This window comes from Perissodus microlepis, chromosome 6 (assembly GCF_051167445.1).
Source record: "Perissodus microlepis isolate ML-2025 ecotype Zambia chromosome 6, ASM5116744v1, whole genome shotgun sequence".
Taxonomy (NCBI): Eukaryota; Metazoa; Chordata; class Actinopteri; order Cichliformes; family Cichlidae; genus Perissodus; species Perissodus microlepis.
Genome location: NC_140466.1, coordinates 37,272,010 through 37,294,590, shown reverse-complemented (window position 1 = coordinate 37,294,590; position 22,581 = coordinate 37,272,010). Strand labels below are relative to the sequence as shown.

Here is a 22,581-nt window from a genome sequence, read left to right as displayed (position 1 = left end):
AATGGTTAGTTAGTGGATTTAAATCTGAGACTTTCCATCTTAAATGCACATATTAAACAAATATGTAGGGCTGCTTTCTTCCATTTCAAGAGTCAAGATTGAAGATTCTTTATTTGTCACATGCATAGTTATACGAGAACAACACGTAGTGAAATGTGTCCTGAAAAGCTCCTTGACTGTGCAAAAAGAGAACTTAATAAACAGTAAGTGAATATGTAAAAGGATGACATTCAGTAAGTGAGTGAATTACATTAAGTAAATGCATTGAGTGTTTCTTCTTCAGTTACCTTTCTCACTCACTATGTCATAATACACCCTCTTAGCATTGAATCATACTTGTTATTAATCTCTGGCTCTCTTCCACAGCATGTCTTCTATCCTGTCTTCCTTCTCTCACCCCAACCAGTTGCAGCAGATGGTCCCGCCCCTCCCTGAGCCTGGTTCTTCCAGAGGTTTCTTCCTGTTAAAAGGGAGTTTTTCCTTCCCATTGTTGTGTTTTCTCAAAGGGGGTCATATGATTGTTGAGTTTTTCTCTTTATATATTATTGTAGGGTCTACCTTACAATATAAAGTACTTTGACGTGACTGTTGTTGGCGCTGTATGAATAAAATTGAATTGAAAAATAAATTGAAGTACAATACAAATAAATGGTGTAGTTGGGCACAAACATGTAAAGGCCCCCACCTCTATCATTTAAAGCTATACCACCATAGTTAATTTAGGGCTTCTGTTAGCAGAGTTGGACCATAAGTTGATGTTGAAGGCCCCAGAGAAGACTAAAAGGTAAACCTTGAGTTTTGAAATCTTTGGTATTAAAAGTGGAATGAAAGAATCTTACTTTACAGAATGCTGTTATGTTTTATGTAGCAATTTACTGATAAGAACCAAAGTAATGTCACAGTTAGTTTGTGTGTGTATAAACATTCAGCTTAACCTTTACAAGTAAAGGGAAGTACGTCCCACCCTGTGTGTGCAGGGAACCCCTCCTCCTCCTCCGGCCGGCCTCAGCCTCTCAGAAATAATCCGGACTTTCTAACATCCTCCCCTTCCAACAGGCGGTGGGGTTTCAGTCAGGGGGGACGCTGACAGGTGGACTGTCTGAGAGCCCCATCTGATCTGGAAAAAAGGGACTTTCAGTGTCTTCCTCGGTCCGTAGGAAGATCATGGCTCCGCCAAGAATCTGTCGGGAATCTTTCTTGGTGCTTTTACTGCAAATTGTGTTTATTTGCTCCGCTCAGGTGAGAGATACGCGTAGGTTTTTTTTCTCTTCTCTGAACTGCAAACGTTTTTAAAGTCCTAATGTCCTATGCGTTCATGTGGCAGAGCTGATGTGGTATATTTGATAGGTATTTACGACTCAGAAAGGAGCACACTTTACGGTTCCTAACTGTAGTTTTTACTCGGCTGTATTTCATATACTTGTGTAGCACTTTAAGTAATCTCATTATGAGTTAAATATCCTTCTTTAACTCTGTGCTCTAACTTTAGACACGTAAAAAGCTTTCTGTGGTGGAAACCTAACTACCCTAAAGCAGTTACTGCAAAATGCACAGTACTTTAAGGCTACTGTACTTTAAGATGCTGTATTGATGATTAAATGAATGATTTCAGTGTTTTTGATTAGGTTTTTCTAAAGTCAGTTCATCCCAGTGATCGCAACTGGGACCAGTGAAGTCCAGAGGGCAGCAGTAATCTGAGCACATGCGGTTACTTAGGTGGAATAATAGGAAACCTGGTTCTGTGACCTAGCCACTCACATCACGCAGACAATGGGACTCTGTGTGAGCTTACCTTCACACTAGCAGCAGCAGCAGCACTGCTTGGTATTTGGAGATGGATTTCAGTTGGAAAAAAAGTAAAAAGTGATTTCTGTGTTTGTTTTACAGAGAGGCCCAGTCGGTCCCAGAGGCCCTCCAGGGCCACCCGGGATAGCTGGAGTGCCCGGAGTGGACGGTATTGATGTGAGTCTGCTTTTTGGTTCTTCTTTTGTACTGAATTTTATTCCAGGATTAATCAGCTCAGTGAACAGTGAAACCAAACAGTAGCTGATGTTCTCCTACAATAACAACGCTCTGTCTGTCTCTCTGTCTAAATCATGGTATAGTTGTATTTATGCAGGGCTTGTTGACCTTTTTCAGAAGAACTGCCCTACAGAAAAAGAGAAAGTTGATCGTCTTAATCTAAAGTGTGCCATACATTGTGCACTGAAAGTCTGCCTTTTCATTTGGATGCTGGCCTGCTATGGGCTCAAAAGGTTTAAGACAGTCTTTCAAATCCACATTTAATGAAATCATTTGATGGTATCATGATTGCATTGAGCCATTTATCTATCACCTTATAAATGACAATGAAACAAAAAGTTATATGTATGATGAATGTTTCGTTTTCATTGGATCATCTCCTTCATGTGTCTTCAGGGCGACAGAGGAGAAGACTCTACAGTGACTGGTGCACCAGTGAGTCCGTTTTTGGTTTCTCTTCTCACACGCAGAAGTCTAAGATTAATAAAATCAGTAATGCTGAATCTTCTGCTTCCAGGGACCTGATGGAGAGAATGGCAAAGATGGGACTCCTGGAGCTCCAGGCATCCCAGGGGCAGATGTAAGTAAGACAACATGTCAACACAGGCACAAACTGGTAAAGTGTTTGTCCAGCAGTCATGTTTTATAGCTTAATCATTCGCCGTGTGGTCTCTATAGTCCAAACCAAAATAAAAGACTTTATTAAGTTCTGAATTCACCAGCTAACCTGATCCAGTAGGTCTCAAATTCTCCAATGCGATAATGTATTAATTGTCCGTAAGATCTGAGCCACATGACTTAAGACATTCAGATCTGCTGCTGTAGGAGCAGTTTGTATTGGCCCCAGCTGAGCAAAAGTGTAGAGGAAAAAGAAACGTCCCTTGAATAAATCAATCTGTTTATTTAGGGTTGAGTCTCAAATAGCGTACTGACAGAAACAGGGGTCTTTTTGTGCACTACTCAAGGAGTTCAGGGAAATCAGCTGCCCAGAGATGGCTGACTGAAGGCTGTACGCTGGGAAAGATGGTGCAGAATGGTCACAGTGTGTTTGCTGTCCTCTATGTGGTGGTGGTACAGAGAACAGACTGAAAGACTCAGAGTTTTATATGTACTGAATTTTTTTTTAGCAAGCCTGCACAACCACTCTGTGATTAATTAAAAACAAAAGTTACACCAATTTCCTTTACATATAGAAGCAGAATATAGACTTTAATACAATACTAAATGGAAATTTGCTGAGATTTTGACCTTCAGCTTTGAGACAGAAGGAACCTTTTGTCACAGACTGAATGTGTTGACACATTTTATTTCTTAACCTATGCCTTTGACCAAGTGGGGAGTGTTTTGAATGTTGTTAATAAGGAAGGCAGTCAGCGGAAGAGCTAAAGAATGTAAAAACCCTCAACCCGATATCAGACTTATTTCAGTCTCATGTGTCATAATCTGGAGCAATCATCCCTCATGTTTTCTAACTGTTCCTTCAACCTGTGGTACTTGTCAGTCTCCAGGCTCCTGCTACTCTGAGCTGGACTGTCTCGGTGCCATCTTTGACCAACCTGCAACATGGCTTCTGATGGCTGTGATAGCTTTCTGCCTTTGTGCTTATTGGTGGTTCTTGTGCCACTATGATCAGAGCCCTTATGCTATCCCCAAGGAACTTGTATCTTGATTGTATATCCCATGAATGGCTTACACATATATTTAACATTTCTTTTCTCTTTTTGTCAATGTTATTTACCGTCTGCTATCTCAGACTCTCTTCTCGCAGTTCATCTCAGGGTGCCATCCCCCTGATCTTTTCATTACAGCTCTAACTACCGGTAATCCTCTCTTTGCTGCCTTCATGAAGTGTGATGAGTTTTTGACATCAGTGGTATCTGTCTCCTGCTTTGGCCAGCTCATTATTTATTCTGGGCTTCTAAGTGAGGCAAACCCTTGTCCAATCCCTACTTGAGCACCCTTTGTTGCATGCAAAGTGACAAGTTGCCAGGACACAAAGGGCATCACAGCATCCTTTGTTGTATGGTCATTGAACTGTCAGAATGCTCAATCTGCAGTGCTACCTTAGGTCCTGTCTTTCATGTGAATGTTACTTTGATACTAACCTAATCATTACTGCAATCTAAACCCATCACTTCAAAGCACATCATTGGCCTATTTCAGGATAATAATGCATCCTGACATATTGGAACAATTCTCCAAGAATAGTCTTAGGAACATAAGAGAATTCAAAGGGTTGACTGGACTTTAGCCTGACGAGCAACTATGGGATGTACTGGAAAAACAAATGTGATTCACATAGGCTACAACTTCCAACATCCAGCATTTAAGGGATCTGCTGTTAACGTCTTGGTGCCTGATATGGCAGGAGACCTCCAGAGCTGTGTATAAGAAAAAGTAATAATAATAATAATAATAAATTTTATTTATGAGCGCCTTTCAAGTCACCCAAGGACACTTTACAATAAGAAGACACATAGTAAAACAATGGCAAGATAAGAACAATAAAACAAAAGCACAAGATAAAATTAACAAACAGTGGATTCACAGTGAATATGCAGATTTGAACAGATGAGTTTTGAGTTGGGATTTAAACTGGGGGAGAGAACCAATGTTTCTTATTTCTGAGGGTAGGCAGTTCCACAGCCTGGGAGCAGAGCAGCTGAAAGCTCTGCTTCCCATGGTGGTGAGGCGGAAGGAAGGTACAGCAAGCTGGATAGAAGAGGAAGATCGAAGTGAACGGGCAGAACAGGTAGTGGTTAACAGGTCAGAAAGGTAAGGAGGAGCGAGATTATGAATGGCCTTGAAGGTGAGCAGAAGAAGTTTGAATATTATCCAGAATTTCACAGGGAGCCAGTGAAGTTCCTGAAGAACAGAGGTGATGTGCTGGTAGGAGAGGATTCTGATGATAATGCGAGCAGCAGAATTCTGAACCAGTTGAAGCTTATGGAGGGATTTTGGGGGAGACCATGCAGAAGAGAGTTGCAATAGTCAATACGGGATGTAACAAGACTGTGGACAAGAATGGACGTGGACTGGGTGGAAAGAGAAGGAAGTAATCTGTTAATATTGCGTAGATGGAAGTAGGCAGAACGGGTGAGATTATTGATGTGAGATTTGTAGGAAAGTGAACTGTCTAGGATGACACCAAGGCTCTTAACCTGAGGAGAAGGGAAAACTGTGGAATTATCGATGGTGAGTGAGAAATGGTTTGCCTTCAAAAGGTTGGATTTGGTGCCAATAAGTAAAGTGTATATTATTGGATACAGAAAGTTACAATTTCACTTTACATCGTGGCTCAGGAGTTGTCAGTTTGTCTTGTGATCGGAAGGTTGCCGGTTTGAGCCCCAGCTCGGCCAGTCTCGGTCGTTGTGTCCTTGGGCAAGACACTTCACCCACTGCCTACTGGTGTTGGCCAGAGGGGCCGATGGCGCGATACGGCAGCCTTGCTTTTGTCAGTCTGCCCCAGGGCAGCTGTGGCTACAACTGTAGCTGCCTCCACCAGTGTGTGAATGAATAGTGGAATTGTAAAGCGCTTTGAGGGTCTCGAAAAGCGCTATATAAATGCAATCCATTATTATTATTATTACACAAGTCCACCAAGTCCACCTATAAATTCTCTAACCTCAGTCCTATACTATGAGACACACACATACACACACGCTCACAGAAATCAAACCAAACAACAATAGGAAAAGAAAAAAATGGTATGGCAGCTAGAGTGCAATATATTTTAAAATATCATTATTGCATGCCAAGATTTGAATGTACTTTGTTTCATGTCCACAGGGACCTGTGGGACCTCCTGGGGATCCAGGCCTCGTGGGCCCAAAAGGCTCAAAAGTAAGTTTATTGTCTCAACATTATTTCTCAGTTAGTCATGTTGCTCAGATCTCTAAATCATTTTTTTCACACTACAGTATAGAGTAGCACCACGTATCTGAAAGTATACTGTCCTTGTGTGAAATAACATTTCTGTTCTTGCTGGTTTTCAGGGGGAATCTGGAGCACGTGGGCCCCTTGGAGAGCCTGTAATTACAGATATTCAAATATTTATTGCTTTATATATATTACCTTTTTTTCAATGCAAATTTTACTTCTTTCTTCATTTTAGTTATTACCTATTATATCTTGTACAACCTAGTTTTAAAAAGTGCATTGAGACAATTTGACTAAAACTAATAAAGCCAGCCAGAATTTTTGCAAATTTGTAATTATTTCTTACTCTCAGTTTGACACATTGTAATTTAGGACTTGTCTCCCACAGGGCGTAGGACCTGATGGACTTGATGTGAGTACACTGCTGATTTCTAAGTCCTTTTCAGGTTTGCATAAGTATGTACATTAAACAAACGAACAAACAAATCAGTGGTTGCCAATCTGTGGTTACCAGCAACTGAGTGGTTACTGGTTACTTTGTAACATATTTACAGGCTGTTCTGTAGTTCCAGGGCTCTTATACGATATTATTCTTTGGGCAGAGTATGGTGAAAAGATCTAACTTCTACTAAAAACAAATTTGAATGTTCAATGTTTTTTGAAGCAAGGCTTCATTTGATAAATAATAAATATTTGATCGTCTTGTTAATGTCATTTCCACAAATGGGAGCATTTAAATTATTATTGTGGCTAATATTTTGGCGTGTTTTTGTTAGAATTTATCAGTTCTTCTGTTAAAAACTGCTCAGTGTTGCACAGGTGGAAGTAGAGCTCATTTACAACAGTTTATGCTATTTTGCTGTATTTTTTAACAGGGTATTCCTGGTTCCGATGGGCTACCAGGGGAACTGGGAAAAGTAGGACCCCCTGTGAGTATATAAATCATAAATTGCCTAAATACAATTTCTTAGCTTTTGTAGAATAAAAAGTTTTTATCTTTGAAGGAGCCAATACCTTCAGTACAAACAAAGTCAACAATCATCACAAAACATGTCCTGCTGGTGACTACACAACTGATTAATAAAAACACATCTATCTGCTGCAGGGAGCAAGAGGGAGAAGAGGTCAAGTTGGTCTTCCTGGTCCTCGTGGTCCAAGAGTAAGTATCCTAGTTTCTGTGTACACTGCTAATGAACATCATCAGGGAAAAAAAGATAATAAAGGTTAATGATCTGGTAATTTATTTTAATGTATAGATGAGGTCTGTATTGAAAATAAAAATAAGATGATTTAAGCTCAGACACTTTTTTCTAGGGGCCTCCGGCTGTCTATGAAGGCAAAGACCTGGTAAGTAGATAAACCTGCAACTATTTGTTTGTAAAACCACAATTTTACATTTGGCTTACATACCAGGGAAACGTACTAAGAACAGAACATGAATAGACTTAATGATGTGATTAGCGGCAAAATTATCATTCCTTTGTTAATTTCAAAATATTATTATTATTCTTATCGTAATTTTTGATTATCTTGACTGTGAGATTACAGCGTTGTTTTAGCTGTCAGTGGAGCCCCCTGGTGGCAGGGCGTTTCCATGACCTCAAATAGGCTGTTGTATTTTCCAGTGTCCCAATGCCTGCCCCTTAGGTATTACTGGATATTCTGGCCTCCCAGGCATGAAAGTAAGTTGATCAATTATTAGCATATTTAATTAGCTTTTTGTTGATAACTTCTAACAATTAGTTTCTGTTTACAGGGTCACAAAGGAGTTAAAGGTGAATCAGGTGAGCCGGGAAGACAAGGACACAAGGTAACCTTATGCTAACATCTTAGTTTTCACTACATGAAAAAGTTAAGCATTGATATCAAATCGTGACATTTCTGGGACGTTCATTTCTCAGGGAGATGAGGGTGAACAGGGACTGGCTGGTGAAGTTGGATCTCAAGGACTACCAGTAAACTATTTCATCATTCTCTTGTGACCCTAAAAATCTGAATGCATACAGAAATTGCTCCATGCAGTCAAACATATTAACACTCCTCTATCTGCTGAGTAATTCTAGGGCCCAGCTGGATCAAGAGGCCTCCCAGGAATAATGGGCTCTAAAGGTGACAGGGTGAGAGGACGCACACTGCATACAGTTTCATGGATTGTATTTGTAAACGTAAACAGTATAGTTTTGAACCAACAGGGCATATATTAAAGGACAGTCCAATGTAAATACCCCTAAGGAAGTTTGTGCAAGTTGCTTATTGTAGTCCATAGCTACAGACGTATTTACAAACTATTATATGAAAAGGGGCAGCACAGTGGTTAGCACTGCTGCCTCAAGAGAAAAGGCCCTGAGTTTCTGTGAGGAGAGTGCATGTTCTCCCAAAAAATCATTATTGATAAAGCTCAGTAATGGTGTTGATTTAGCTCAGTGGGATATACAGGCACTCATATGCCATATGGATGGAAAGCAGTAGCCCTGGGTTCACGTCCAACCCCCGGCCCTTTGCTGCAGTCTTTCCCCACTTTCCTGTCTTTCTACACGGTCTCTATCCAATACAGCCTAAAAGACCCAAAACGTAGTCATTTCATGATCTAAGACGTGCACTGGAAAGTGAATCATGTATACTTTTAATAGAAAAAAATGAAATATATTAACTTAATTTGACTTATGTCCATTTTTCCGTTACTATAAACAGGGACCTCGTGGAAACCCGGGCAACATAGGCCCTCGTGGAATCCAGGGAGCTCCAGTGAGTGGAAGCTTACTATTATCTCTGCACAGTCCTCTGTGTTACTTGGATAAAATCCTGATGAAAACTGACCATTTTTAGGGGGATCCAGGCCAGAGAGGACCCATTGGTGAGAACGGCCCAAAGGGAGTGCTGGTAAGATCACAAATTTAAAAAAAAGAAAGAAAGAAATTTAGCATCAGCCAAAGTTTTCTTTTAACTCTCTGTTTCCAGTTGAAATACACCACCCAGTATGAACTTAGCATGAAATGAACTTAGGCCTGTCATCATGTGAATTTGTTTGCAGTTAACTGCAGTTTGTTATTTCATAGGGGGACCGAGGTCCACCAGGAATCAGAGGAGTTCCTGGGCCAAAAGGAGACCCTGTGAGCACAGATATGTCTTATACATGCTAGAATCAATCAGTCAACGAATCTTTTCTTCTATGTCTTCTTGCTGACCTGCTTTTCTGTTGTTTTCTACTTCTAAAGCCATCCGACCATTGTCTGTTGAATTCATATTGTTATCCTCCTTTCCCACCTGTATTCTATGGACGAGTTTTCCTGCGTCTTTGTCTTGCTAGAATTCAGAATTTAATCGCAATAACGCTCTTATTGTACTGTTTAGCTATCATGGCTGACCGTATTGGGTTTAAATAGCTTTATCTCTACACATATTCCTTCTCTACCAAATATAACATCTTCCTCTTTTTCTTACTGTGGAACTTTGATTTAAATGTATCTGTATGAAATAAGCTTTGTAATGAGATCCCTCTTATCTTGCCAACAGGGCCTTCCTGGTCCAGATGGTCGTGAAGGAATTCCTGGACTGCCAGGGTCCAAGGTAACTGTTTTAATTAATATCTAATTAATAAGGAATTACTTTTAGCAACAATAATACAATAACAATAAAGGTGTTTAGCAGTTCCTCCTCCTTTAGCAGTTCAATTGTTTTTATTTTTAGGGTCTTCCAGGAAAAAATGGGGCTCCAGGTGATGCTGGCCCACAGGGACTTCCTGTAAGTGACGTCTGACAGCCTGATTCCTCATTAACATCTTTTCTTGACTCAGATATTTTCACTTATTACAATTTTCTTCATGTAGGGTTTGCCGGGAGCTTATGGTCAAAAAGGACACGGAGGTGCAAAGGTATGATCAAAGCTTCTGTACCAACACCTCGTGAAAAACAAAACCATGTCTGCAAAAAGACAGGAGTTCCACAGTAAGATGAGCCAATGATGTTCTGTTTGTCTCTCTGTGTCACCAGGGTAACGCAGGCGATCCAGGAGTTGTTGGTCTGATGGGGTCTCCAGGGAAACAAGTAAGTTTGAAGCAAGGCGAGATGCATCAGGGTCATTAAATTGTTAAGCAAAAAGTCTCAATAGACGCATGTAAAAGCACATTAAACTACTGTACTTTACCGGGTTAAAGGTACCAACTAATGGATTAGTCAGATAACTTTTTCTATGAGTAGATGACAAAAATTCTTGCCTTTTGGAGCTCTGATGATTATCTTGTCTGATATCTTGTTCACTAGGGTGAACGTGGTGATCAAGGAGAGGTGGGACCCATTGGGCCCAGAGGAGGACCAGTAAGTCTCTGAAATTCATGTACTTGGTTTTCACTTTAACCTCCAAAATAGTTGTTTTCCCTCCGTAAACCGGAAGATCCCCTCCCGTTTGCTTCCAGCCCTTCATGATGCCCCAATATCTACTATTTTTCTCACCTAAGTCCTGACTTCCAGCTTCCTGTGGGCGAAACACAGTAGCCACAAGCAGTCACCTGTTAGCTTTGCCTAAATGGCCGACCTGCAGGGCATGGTGCAAACACTTCTAAAGAAATTGGTTGAGCCTTGTTATTTTATGCTAGAAGCTTTAGTATTATAGCCTCTGTAAATCTGATCAATATGAACAGAGGAAGCTAACTGTTACAGAGTAAAGGAAACTCCATGATGTAAGTAACTGTTCATCTTCCTCAGTAGGGTAAGATTAAAGAGATAAGAGGCAGCTGATCAAACACACACAAACCCACACATGTGCAATAAGACTAAGTGCAATACTCTTTTCTGACAAAGTTGTATTTTTACTCAGTTGTATATAGAATTTGTATTCTATTTTTATCCTATTGTATATTTTATTCTACTGTATATAGTATTTTATTTCATTCTATTCTATTGTGTACAGTTGTGCACAGTATATCATTCGTATTGGATTCTAATTTTTGCTATATAACTTTTGCACTGTCCACTTTCTGCCGTGACAAAACAAATTTCCCACGTGTGGGACTAATAAAGGTTATCTTATCTTATCTTAACAGTAACTTCAGCAGGATGATAAATGAGATGAGAGGGAAAACAGTGCACCTATGCTGGTCTCCATTCAGAACATACACAAACAGATGCAAAGTCCGCTGCCTCAAATTTGATTAAACGATATTTATTGAAAGAGAAATTGAGAGCAAACAGTCATGTAGAGAAGAAATGCATTTATAGATTTATAATCAGAAGGAGAGTGTACCCGGACATCTGTTAGCCAAAAGCTCAGGCTTCAAATTTGAGTGACAGCATATTCCTAATGTAGTCATCTCAGACACACAACCTTTAGGAGAGCCAGCCAGTTAGAAAAAAATCAAATATCCCAGTCAAACCCAGAGGATTGACTGGGATATATGATAAATACGGATGTTTATATACGGTGACTCGTTCAACTATAAAAATAATGAGCTGTAAACGATAAGGATATAAAAGATTCCCTGTAATAGCTACAGGACAGTTGACCTAAAAATATCATCACATACAGTATATCAAACATGACAAGTTACCAAACTGCATGAAAATTTATTTTTGTTTATTTCACTTGCGTTTTGACTCACTTCTGTCTGTATTTCCAGATGTGACCATAGCTCTTCTGTGTTTTAGGGTGGACGAGGAGAAAGAGGACCCGATGGGCCCCCGGGATTATCAGGAGCCAGGGTAAGACCTGAGGGAAAGCCGTCTTTTCTCTTGGGGACATTATGTTTTGAAAAAAAATATGGGAGAAAAAGAATTTAACACAGTAACACAAGTAAGATTCTTCTTAAATGTAAGATATTTAAAAATTTTGTTTGAGATTTTATTTTCTGCAAAGAGTCCTGTCTGGGAAATGTGCTAAAAATCAATATTGCTTGCTTGCTGAGGTTCTGGCCAGTCCTGGTTTTACTGTAACTTCCGTGATCTTTGTTGCATTCATTTACAGTAGTTCCCAGTGCAACAGTCACACTCTAAGTAAAGGCTTTTAGTTTAGTCCGAAATCTGAGATATATGTGACAATAATGGAAAATCATCAGAAATCTTGATGGTACATATACTTTTTTTGCATGTAGCGCTAGTTATTGATCTAGATTTTTTGGAGTGAAAACTATTTTATCTCTTAGTGAACATCACTGAACACAAGAAAGCAACCGTCTGACTTCATGAAAACTGAGCTGTAACATTAGCTTCCTGCTAATGCTCCTTTGGGTTGGTGGATTCAGACAGGAAAAAAAACAGTCCAAAGAGCTCACAAACAAATTTGTAGATTTTGGTTTCTATAAAGACATTTTGCTGTAGATTTTTTAGATGTATTAGGATATCTTTACTGCAGATATCTCCAAAATTAGGCAACTCACAACAAAATATAGTAGATTTTTCGCGTGAGCCGCCCAAAATCACAACTAACTTGAAATTTTGTACAAATATTTTTTAGGTGAAAGGCATCAGAAGTTCATCCATATTAAATAAACATTAGACAGATGATAGAAATATAGTTTTAACCTACGTATAGTCCACTTCTCAGTGTGGTCTCAACACAAAACCCTCAGCTACATGAAGTGAAAGTCTTATGTTGACAATCCAGGGCTGCTTCAACACTGCAACAAACAACTACATACATATATATATATATATATATATATATATATATATATATATATATATACTTTTTTTTTTCCTTTTCTCTCTTTTGTTTTGTTTTGTCACAAGATTTGAACAAAAAGTAACAATCTGAAAACATTCTGGAGTGTCAAAATACAGTAGCCAGACATAAAATATCTCAATATATCTGCAATAAGCTACAGCTGCTGACATATTGTTTTGGTTCTAATATTGACGGAAAACATAAGGGTTGTATAGACTGGAAAGGCTTTAATAATACATGTAAAAAGGACATCAACAGGTATCCATACTTTTATTATGCTGGCAGAGTTTAACTGTATTGCATTATATACTGACACATCAACACGATTTAAGGATCTGAGCTGAATGTCCACAGAAGAATTTATTTATGTTAATTAGTGGGAAAATAAAAGAAAACTCTGATTTAGATCATGAAAGGGTAGAAAAGTTGTATTTAATTGTTTCTTTTTACAGTCATATAAATGCACAGTTCCTGAGATCTCCTGCTGGCAGACAGACAGATCAACAAATCTGGGTTAAAAGCAATGCTTTTTGTTAGAACCGAGTCCGCCTGAGTGAAAAACAACAGGATTATGATAGTGCTGTTGTGGGAAAAGAAACAGGAGACGCTGTACAGAGAGGAAATGTTCAGATAACGATAACTTCAAACTTCAACTTCAACTTCAAATAAAAAAGTAGAACGCAATAATTTCCAAGGTCTGATGGGCCTTGAGAAAAGTACACGCTGGTCTTTTTTGCTTGTCACTGTGAGAGCAAAAATCAGTAAGAAATGAGCGCCTCGAAACTGAAAGCCAAGCAGACACAGTGTTCATAAATACAATCCATCCTGAAAGTATTTTTCGACACGAGAATAATCAGGTAAAGAAAAACCTTGTATCTGCTCAGATATTCATTGCAGGAAAGCAGAGTCGTGTTTTTGTGCTTTTAATAAAGAGCTGAAGGTCTTTATAAACGCCTGTCCCTGCAGTTAAGTCTCTAATCCACTGGTGAGTGGGCATGAATGGTCTCTTGTGTTACAGACTTTTATTTTTTCTGCAGCTCAGGGGGGATTCAGGACAGGAAAATAACCTGAGAAACCCTGAAAGAAATCTCTGTTCCCCAGGAATGCCCACATGTTATCCCCTAACACATCCAAGGGAGGGTGGATGCTTGGGGTGCTGGTGGGTCCAGCCTGTGGTTCAGAATGATGTAAAGCTGGAAATGTTTTTTTTCCCTGTAGATATGGTTAGATTAAGTTGGGGGTGGTATGGTACCTGCCCTAGGCTTCACACAGTGTGTTCTGTGTTGTGATTCTGAATGTGTGTGTGTGTGTATTATATGTTAAAAGCAGGTTATGTCTGTGTGTGGCTATTTTTAAAAAAAAAAAAAATAGGGGAGCAAAGGAAATCCAGGCCTACCCGGACTCCCTGGCCCTGCTGGTTTCCGTGGTCAGAAAGGAGACAGGGTAAGAGACACAAAATGAAACAAGATAAAAACAGATCTGATTTAAAATGAAGTCATGTGAATGCAACAGTCCAAAATAAGTAGTCACATGTACCGTGGCTCACAGCACTACCTCACTCTACTTATTAAGTTGCACACTAATGTTATTTTTGTTGAACAATATGGGAATTGAATTTGTGTGGGGATATGGTTGAGATCTGCTGATATCAAAAGAAGCAAACAGATATAAATGATCCTCTTTAAAGGTGGGTGCAAACCCAACAAGACATTTTCACTCTGCTCAGTTCGTGTTCAGACCTGCAGAGCAGAGAGAAAGTCAGATCAGCTGATAACTTGCGGGGGTGGGGTGGGGTGGAGGGTGTGCGGAGAATATACGAAGTGCTAATACACACTGTAAACATAGCAAATGTTTACAGTGTGTATTAACCACCCGAAACCTTGGCTGATTGTGACCCACACCCATTTTCACACCTTGGCTCGTGTGATTAGGTAGGGGATCAATAGGGGGTCCATGACCCTCTTGGGGGACACTCCCATAGGGCTTAAAATCTGGGACTCTCCACCAATTGCTCTTAGAACTGAAGAAGCTTGTCGGATGTGAGGTGAAACGTCTCCACGGAAACCTAAAGAAGTCCAGACACGTTTCTTTCCAAGATCCTTAGACTACGATGACCTGGATCACTGAGAACCTTCCCAGACAAATCCTTAATTCTATTGTTTGCAGGCTTTCTGGTGTAACTGGAACTAAGTAGGTGAATTGGATGAAGTTTTGTATAAAACTTCATAGCAGGAACAATTGTGTGTTTTTACCCCTGAGTTGAAAAAAGGCTGATGGAGTGTTGTTGTGACTCTGCAGACGACCAGTATCAGGCCCCAGTCAGGAAATACTGCACATACAACTGATAGATGGCTTCAGATTAGCTTTCCAAATAAATTTGTCAGAATGGGTTACTGCTGTGTGTGATCACCACACTAAAATGACAATTCTATTAAAAATTCATCGAAAATTGTAAAAATAATAAATAACTGATCCAGACAAAAAGTCCAGACGCTTTTCTTTCCAAGCTCCTTAGACTAATAAATAATTGATCCAATGTCCCACACTGTCCTAATGCAGGTCCATTTAAAGTCATATCTTTTTTTTGACTCAGGCAGCTTCAATCAGATAAATGAAGTCTGGATCAGATCTAGATTAGCAAATTGGATTATTGTGGGTATTGGTGCACTAAATGTATTTATTTCCAGTTAATACTATCAAACTACCAAAAATAATTATCTTGCTTTTTTTGTTTTTCTCAGGGTGCAGTCGGTCTTGATGGTCCAAAGGGAGACCAGGTATTTTTATTTATTTATTAAACTGTAATATCATGGCTATCATTATTATTAGACAAATCACAGAATGGGATTTGAGCTAAAAATCTGAACATTTTAATATTTTTAGGGACTTCCAGGAGCTGAGGGAACAGCAGGAGAGAGAGGAGATGTGGTGAGTTATCGACTACTGAAAGTACCAAGAAGTGGGAAAACAGACATGCTCGCAGTGATGCCATTAAGAAGGATGTAGTTGTTAACAGTGTCAAGAATCACTTGAGTTTGCAAAATCTGTTGTGGGGAATACTCCTTTGTGACAAAGTGACACAGCTTTGCAGAATAATAAAATATGATACGTATCTGGTAGAAATATCTTTGGATGTTTCTGCATGCATGTAGTTATTTACGCCTGCTTTCTTTTTTCAGGGTGAACCAGGAGAATCTGGAGAGAAAGGATCGGTATGTTCATCTAACCAAGTGTATCCTATCCTTAAATATTGGAGATTTTTTTTCCCATAACTTAGTTCAAAAAGGTAAACTTTCATATATGCTAGCTTCCTTACGCAAAAAGTGAAATATTCGCTGACGATTATGGTTTATACGTTCTTAAAAATGAGAACCCACCTAAATTTTTAGATTGATCAAAATGGATTTACACACCTGTATTATTCTGTCCAGTGTTTTCCATCTTACTCCACAGATTCCCACTTCTCTTCCCTTTTTTCTGTTGAAGTCATCTGTTTGCTGCTATTTTTTGTAGTCAGGCCCACCAGGAGAGACGGGAAATAAAGGACCCGAGGGCAGCCGAGGACTGCCAGGTAAAGAGGGCAAGTTGGGCCAACCAGGACCCCGTGGCATGCAGGGGGACATGGGGGTGCCTGGCCTGCCAGGAATACAGGGACCAGCGGTGAGAAATTTTTATCTCTGTACTGTTCTGTTACAACTCTCTGTTGAATCATGGTCGATATTGAACAGCATGTTCGCTCAACTGAAATACAATGCTTGTTATTTTGAATTTTCAATAAATGGATTGTTGGCGAAAGGGAATATGATACATCCAGTGTTTATTATTAGTATTCAATGGAAAATACTTGTTCAGTATTTTTGTAGAATGTTTAATGAGACTATAAATATCCAATCTTCTCAAGAAACACCTTGAGAACACCAGAATTTCCTCAGTAACCATCACTCATCACTATCAACGATCTGTTTGTTCAGGGAAAATCACCAACAGATACACACATCAAACAAGTCTGCATGAGGGTAATGCAAGGTAAGCGTTCTATCGGCTGGTTACCACTAGGTGTAGTTACTGAAGACAGTGTGCTTTACAGTCATTTGGATAAAAGAGCTTTTCAAACCAATCTGTGGCAAATTCAAAATGTTTGTTATTTTACATCTATATATCCAATGATTAACACAGAAAATTAAAAACTAAAATTCTCCTGTGTCACAGATCAGTTTGCCCAGCTAGCAGCTAGCTTGACCAGGCCTGAGTCAGGTATTGGTGGGATGCCCGGTCCTCCAGGCCCACCTGGACCTCCAGGCCCCACAGGAGAGAATGGTTTCCCAGGTCACACCGGATCAAGAGGTCTGCCTGGTCTGAAAGGGCCACCTGGACTGATGGGAATCAAAGGACCTAAGGGTGAGCTTTATATTGGCAGATGAAGATTGTTGGAGTAGTGCAACCCCTAATGTGCAAGTCCAGTGAGCACAAACAGCGCAAAACTGTCTGACTTCAGTTGGTGATAAGTCACTGCTAACAAGCATATAATAGCACATTTCTTATTCTCTGCCTTTTTTGGGTACATCACTGAGTTTCTTGGTGCATTACTGCCACCTGTAGATCGGTTCAAAAATAATGGGAAACCACTGGCAGAGGTGTGCATTTCAGGTGCATATATATGAAAACAGGCGAGGTTAAACCAAACATGGAATCACATGCAAACTCAAAATTAAAAATAAATCTTTCATGCTTAACTCTAGTATTGAGAAACACAGCTATGATGTATTTGTAATCAGAAAAATAAAAGCAAACGACTCATGTGTAAGCTGCAAGCCTGTGGGATTATCGAAATTAACTGACAGTCATTTATATTCATGTTGTTTTGACCCATAGCTCCTCAGGGATAAATCATCTGAATGAGGGACCAGATGTGGTGTGAAGCCTGAGTTTGAACCTCATGCTAAACACAGCTAAATATAGTAACTTTAATTATGTGTTTCCCATTGGTGATAATTACTTTTCCTCCCCACAGGTGACCAGGGTGATAAAGGGGACAGGGGACCCATAACGAGAGGACCCAAAGGAGAACCAGGTGCACCTGGTTTACCAGGTAATTGACAAGATAGCGGTTCATAGAATAAATGAACTAAATGTCTCAGTCAAGCATCAGGTAGTGAATATTATGTAATATTGTCCAAAAGAAAAATGCCGTTTGGATGAACAATAAAGATCTGAGCTCAATTACATAAAACCTTTTATATTAATTAACAGCAAAAACATCCTTTTCTGTCCTCCCGAGTGCATAATGTCTTATAGGTTAATAATATTATAATTTTAACACCGTGAATGCTGTATTCAGTCATTGTAAAAATTGTTTTTTAATTAGAGGCATGGAAAGCTCTGCAATTCAAAGAAAGGGTGCACATTAAATAAAAAACAGTATAACTTTGACAGTTAAATAGTTTATATTTATGAGAATAAGTACACTTCTCAAAACAACTGTTCAAAGGAAGACTTTGAAAACACATCAGATCTTAATGGGAAAAAAATCATGCTAGACATTTATACTGATATAAACTGGGTAATGTGTTAAAGGATCCCATCGCTTGACGGGAATGAGTGCAGAAGAAAAAAAGTGTAAAAATGATGTGGCAGACTGGACCATTTTGCGTAAATTTTATTTGAACAACTTAAAATAGTAATCAGTAGTTTGTACGACTCCCATGTGCATGCCTGCTGTGCATGCCACGCAGGCCTGATAGATGGTGTCCTGGGGATCTTCTCCCAGATGAGAAGAAGAGCATCACTATGTTCATTCTCCAGAAATTTCCTGCAGAGTTTTGTCAGATGAGGTTGGGCATTGTCATACATCAGGAGGAACTCAGGACCCACTGCACCAGCATAGGGTCTGACAGTTGGTCCAAGGGTGCTGTTGCCTAGCCTCTATAGGGTGTGTATGCCTTTTCAGACCAAACCATGCTGAATGATGTTACAGGGAGAATAATGTTTTCCACACCTTCTCCAGATCCTTTCATCTCTCTCACGTGTGCTCAGGGTGAACCTACTCTTATCTGTGAAAAACACAGGACACCAGCAGATCTGCCAAATCTGGTAGTGTAAGCCAAATGCCAACTGGGCTCCATTAGCAGTAGTGACAGTGCCCCTAGCTGTATGCAAAACAAGTGAAGAAAAAAAATGCCAGTGTCCTGCACCTTCAAAACCATTCCTGTTTTGGTGGTTGTTTCATTGTTGCCCCCCTGTTGTTAATTTCACAAACACAAAAGCAGCTGAAGCTTATTGACAGATAACCTCCTCTGCTGCTAAACTGACCAGATCAATATCCCACAAGTTTAACTGACTTGATTGCTATAGTGATTAAATATTGTTCATTTCATTTTTGTAGTCGTGTACTTTACTCTGCAAATAATGATGTTAATTATTACAGAACTGCTTTAACACATCATGTTTAGAACTTTCTAGATACCCAGGGCCTAGTAACTTGTTGATATTCATCTGATACATGAGTTTTAATGCCTGCAGTGCCAAACATGACACATTTTAAGTGTAATGAGAAGCTGCAAAAATTCACAGCACTTGACTACTACTGGATACTTGGCCTAAGGTTTTCCACATAGTTGACAAAGGCAGATATTCTATGCAAACTGAACATGGGAAACTTTTCAATATATTTATATTTCCTCATATTTTGTGTTTTTCTTTGCACTGCTCTTGTGCAATCACTACATTTGACATGCTAACTAAAGGTTTATGGATAATCTTCCTGGACTGTATTGCAAAAATTTGTAAATTAGTGCTTAGTAAACACAACTAAACTAAATCAGTGTATCACCCACAATCTTGTAAAATAGAGTGAATTTATTGACAACCAGTCATAGAAAGAAGGTGGGCATAGCAATATCACAGTGCAGTGTAAAAAGTCAGGTCCAGGGGCTGCATCAATGTAGTCTATAGGATGATTACAGAAAAACGTGGATGTTTAACTTCTGATCCTCTGTCATTCTGTTTACAGGCAATCCTGGTCGACCAGCTTATGGCAGAGACGGCCGTGACGGAGAGAGGGGACCTCGTGGGGTTGCTGGTACAGCTGGTGTTCCTGGACCTCCTGGTCCTCCTGGTTTGAACAGTTACTGTGAGCCGTCGCAGTGCATCCTTCCCGTGGTGGCATCACCGGTTTCGGCAAAGGACTCCAGCATGAAAGGTCCCACTGAGATGTGAGGAGGGACCACAGCTGCATTGGGCGGAAAACTGACAGAGTGGAGGAGAAACTAGAACTCTGTAGAAAATGTGTCCATTTGAGTTTTGAAGCTTGGTGTGTGTGTGTGTGAGTGTGTTGTTGTGTTTTTAAATGTAGTCAGCTGATTTGGAACTAGATTTATTTTTAAGCCATCTTTGTGGTTATAAAGTCATATTAGGGTGGACACTGAAAAACACCCATCAGCTTTTGAAACTCCTTTATATGACAAAAAAAAATAATTTTACCTCAACTTTGCCATCTCTGTACTGTAAAAGTAAAAGGAGGGTTTATTTTTGAGAAATTAAAAGCTCCCTCTACAAACCTTCTAGCCCCTTCTCGATTCAAACAACACGGCAATATTTTCTGTGTGTTTATGTAAATGTGTCAATATGCAAATTATACTGATGAAAAACATACATTAGTTTGTGAGTATCTTTGTTGGTTGTCCACTTAAATCCCCACTTGTGCTTTTTGCTCTTAATGTAGGAGAATGTTTGATAATTTCTGTCTCTGTGTGGTTTTGATTAGAGGTTGGCCATGTTTGAAAACCTCTCTGGCAGTTTTATATGACTTCTTATTTATTATATCAAGGTTCGACGTGACATCTTCAAGTTGTACAAAGGAGGGAAATAAAAACATTTTGATAACCCCTGGCATGTTTTGTATGAACAAGGAAAATAAAAATGAAGTGCACTTAAAACAAAACGTAAACTTGAATCACTACGATGAAAAACTCAAAGCTGTTTGTTACTTTAAAACACACCAAATTCAGACAAAAGGATTAAAAAGTATCAGAAAGCCGATCTCATGAAGACGTGCTTAACCATGCTTACTAAAATGAGTGCTTTTACAGTGTCATTAAAATTGTCATTGATATTGCATCCTGTTTCCTCACTGTAAATATTTCAAATATTTCATTAAAATTTTAGGTGAAAAAGTCTCTGCCAAGCTTTCACCTAATTTTTTATTTTACTTTTATCTTCATTTACTGAAACCTATGGAAGCCCGTTTCCGCCACTAAAAAAAAAAAAAAAGGATCCATAACTCAAAATTTCGAGTTATTTTCTCGAAATTCCGAGTTACTTTCTCGAAATTTCGACATATTAACTCGAAATTTCGATTTATTAACTCAAAATTTTGAGAAAAGTAACTCGAAATTTCGAGTTAGCGCTGCCAATCAGTAATCTACGTGAATGACGTCATTTCCTTGTTACCCGGAAGCTGAAGCCCTCAGCTACAAATGCTACAGCTAAGCTACCGGTATTACATCCAGTCGTGAATGCACAGATTGCTGAGTGTTTTCAGCCTGGCTTCACAAATGATGAAATCCCTGTGTTATTAGCTGAATCACATGGTGTTACTATCAGCAAACGTACTCGCGAAAGCGCCAATTTGTTGGGATCCGTTTTTGAGAGCGCGTTCCTCTGCACCATATGCTTCCGGGTAACAAGAAAGCGACCTCATTCACGTATATTTTGGATTGGCAGAGCTAACTCGAAATTTTGAGAAAAGTAACTCGAAATTTTGAGTTATATTTCTCGAAATTTCGAGTTACTTTTCTCGAAATTTCGAGTTATGGATACTAGCTTTTTTGTTTTTATTTAGTGGCGGAAACGGGCTTCCATAGAAACCAGTGCAAACCAAACAATTTTGGTAGGTTTTAATTTTCTTTAATCCTTTGACCTAACCCGAATATAAACAGTTGTGTACACTGCCAGTGTTGGTCAAGTTACTTGAAAAAAGTAATAAGTTACTAATTACTGATTACTTCTCCAAAAATTTATCCTGTTACTTTGCGGATTACTTATTTCCAAAAGTAATTAGTTACTTTATTACTTAGTTACTTATTAAAAAGATGATACACAACCTGAATATGTAATAAAGCAATAGACCCAATTCTGTTTTTTTGCATATAAAATTGAAAAAGTCTCTTTTTAAAACTTGTTTGATTAGTTTTAATCTTTTAACGTTATGCATCAAGCAAAAATTAAATTATATGCAATATTCTCTGACTTGAAGACATTTGTTTAACATTTAAACCTATTTTCTGCATATTCCAGCATACAAAATAAAAATAATGTTCTGTGTTTACACTCTTTCAAATAGATGCAAGTAAAACGCAGCAAAAAAAATAAATTAAATCAAAGACTCAGTGGCACTAAGTCCTGTCGCTCTTAAAGCTATTGTCACCTGTTTAGCAGGAGTGGGGCAGGTGGAGGTTTGCCCGGTGCTGCAGAGGTCATGTCAGTGAGAGGATTTGGGGGTTTCTTTTAGAATTTTACATTCTCATGGCAGCATGCTCGATGCTTGCTCAATTTTGAAGTTTAATTTTTTGCTGTAGAAAGAAGTTTTCTTCCCACACAGAGTGAACAGCGGACGCTAATGTTTGTGTCACTTTTTACAGAATCAAACTCAAAGTAATGTCAGTACTTCCAAACTTTAAATGCAGCATGGATGGACTCTCTCCCGCACTCCATATTATCCATTGATCTACACACGTCTGTTGCCACGGATGTCACACACTCGTTCGGCACTGTCATGAGACAGTCTCACAAACAAATTCACGGTTTAGTAACACAGTAACGCAACATGCTTATGGGAAAGCAACTGCAATCTAATTACTGTTTTGCAATAGTAATCCCCTACTTTACTCGTTACTTGAAAAAAGTAATCAGATTACACGTTACTGCCCATCTCTGTATACTGCGTATACTTGAAATTCACTGTGTCCTCCCCCTTTTTGAATACTCTTTCTCAAAGTAATTCCAAAACGTACACCAGAGGTTGTAGCG

At 39.2% G+C, this 22,581-nt stretch overlaps 1 protein-coding gene across 1 annotated transcript; it reads left to right on the top strand.

Annotated features, from left to right (window-relative positions):
- The first annotated feature begins 1,065 nt into the window (after positions 1-1,065).
- On the top strand, positions 1,066-20,673 carry col9a1a (collagen, type IX, alpha 1a). The gene is made up of 32 exons (XM_084932203.1): positions 1,066-1,239; positions 1,888-1,962; positions 2,419-2,457; positions 2,540-2,602; positions 5,812-5,865; positions 6,018-6,053; positions 6,290-6,313; positions 6,777-6,830; positions 7,007-7,060; positions 7,216-7,248; positions 7,527-7,583; positions 7,658-7,711; positions 7,803-7,856; positions 7,965-8,018; positions 8,593-8,646; positions 8,728-8,781; positions 8,958-9,011; positions 9,415-9,468; positions 9,589-9,642; positions 9,728-9,772; positions 9,891-9,944; positions 10,161-10,214; positions 11,541-11,594; positions 13,927-13,998; positions 15,297-15,332; positions 15,439-15,483; positions 15,735-15,767; positions 16,069-16,215; positions 16,527-16,581; positions 16,765-16,953; positions 17,567-17,644; positions 19,565-20,673. The coding sequence occupies exons 1-32, from the start codon at positions 1,165-1,167 to the stop codon at positions 19,768-19,770; spliced, it is 2,064 nt and encodes a 687-aa protein (XP_084788329.1). The 5' UTR covers positions 1,066-1,164; the 3' UTR covers positions 19,771-20,673.
- The last annotated feature ends 1,908 nt before the right edge of the window (positions 20,674-22,581 follow it).

Coding starts and splice junctions, on each gene's coding strand:
- col9a1a (XM_084932203.1), top strand. CDS start 1,165: ATGGCTCCGCCAAGAATCTGTCGGGAATCTTTCTTGGTGCTTTTACTG. Junction 11,595..13,926: donor CGGGATTATCAGGAGCCAGG/GTAAGACCTGAG, acceptor AAAAAAAAATAG/GGGAGCAAAGGAAATCCAGG. Junction 16,582..16,764: donor CTGCATGAGGGTAATGCAAG/GTAAGCGTTCTA, acceptor CCTGTGTCACAG/ATCAGTTTGCCCAGCTAGCA.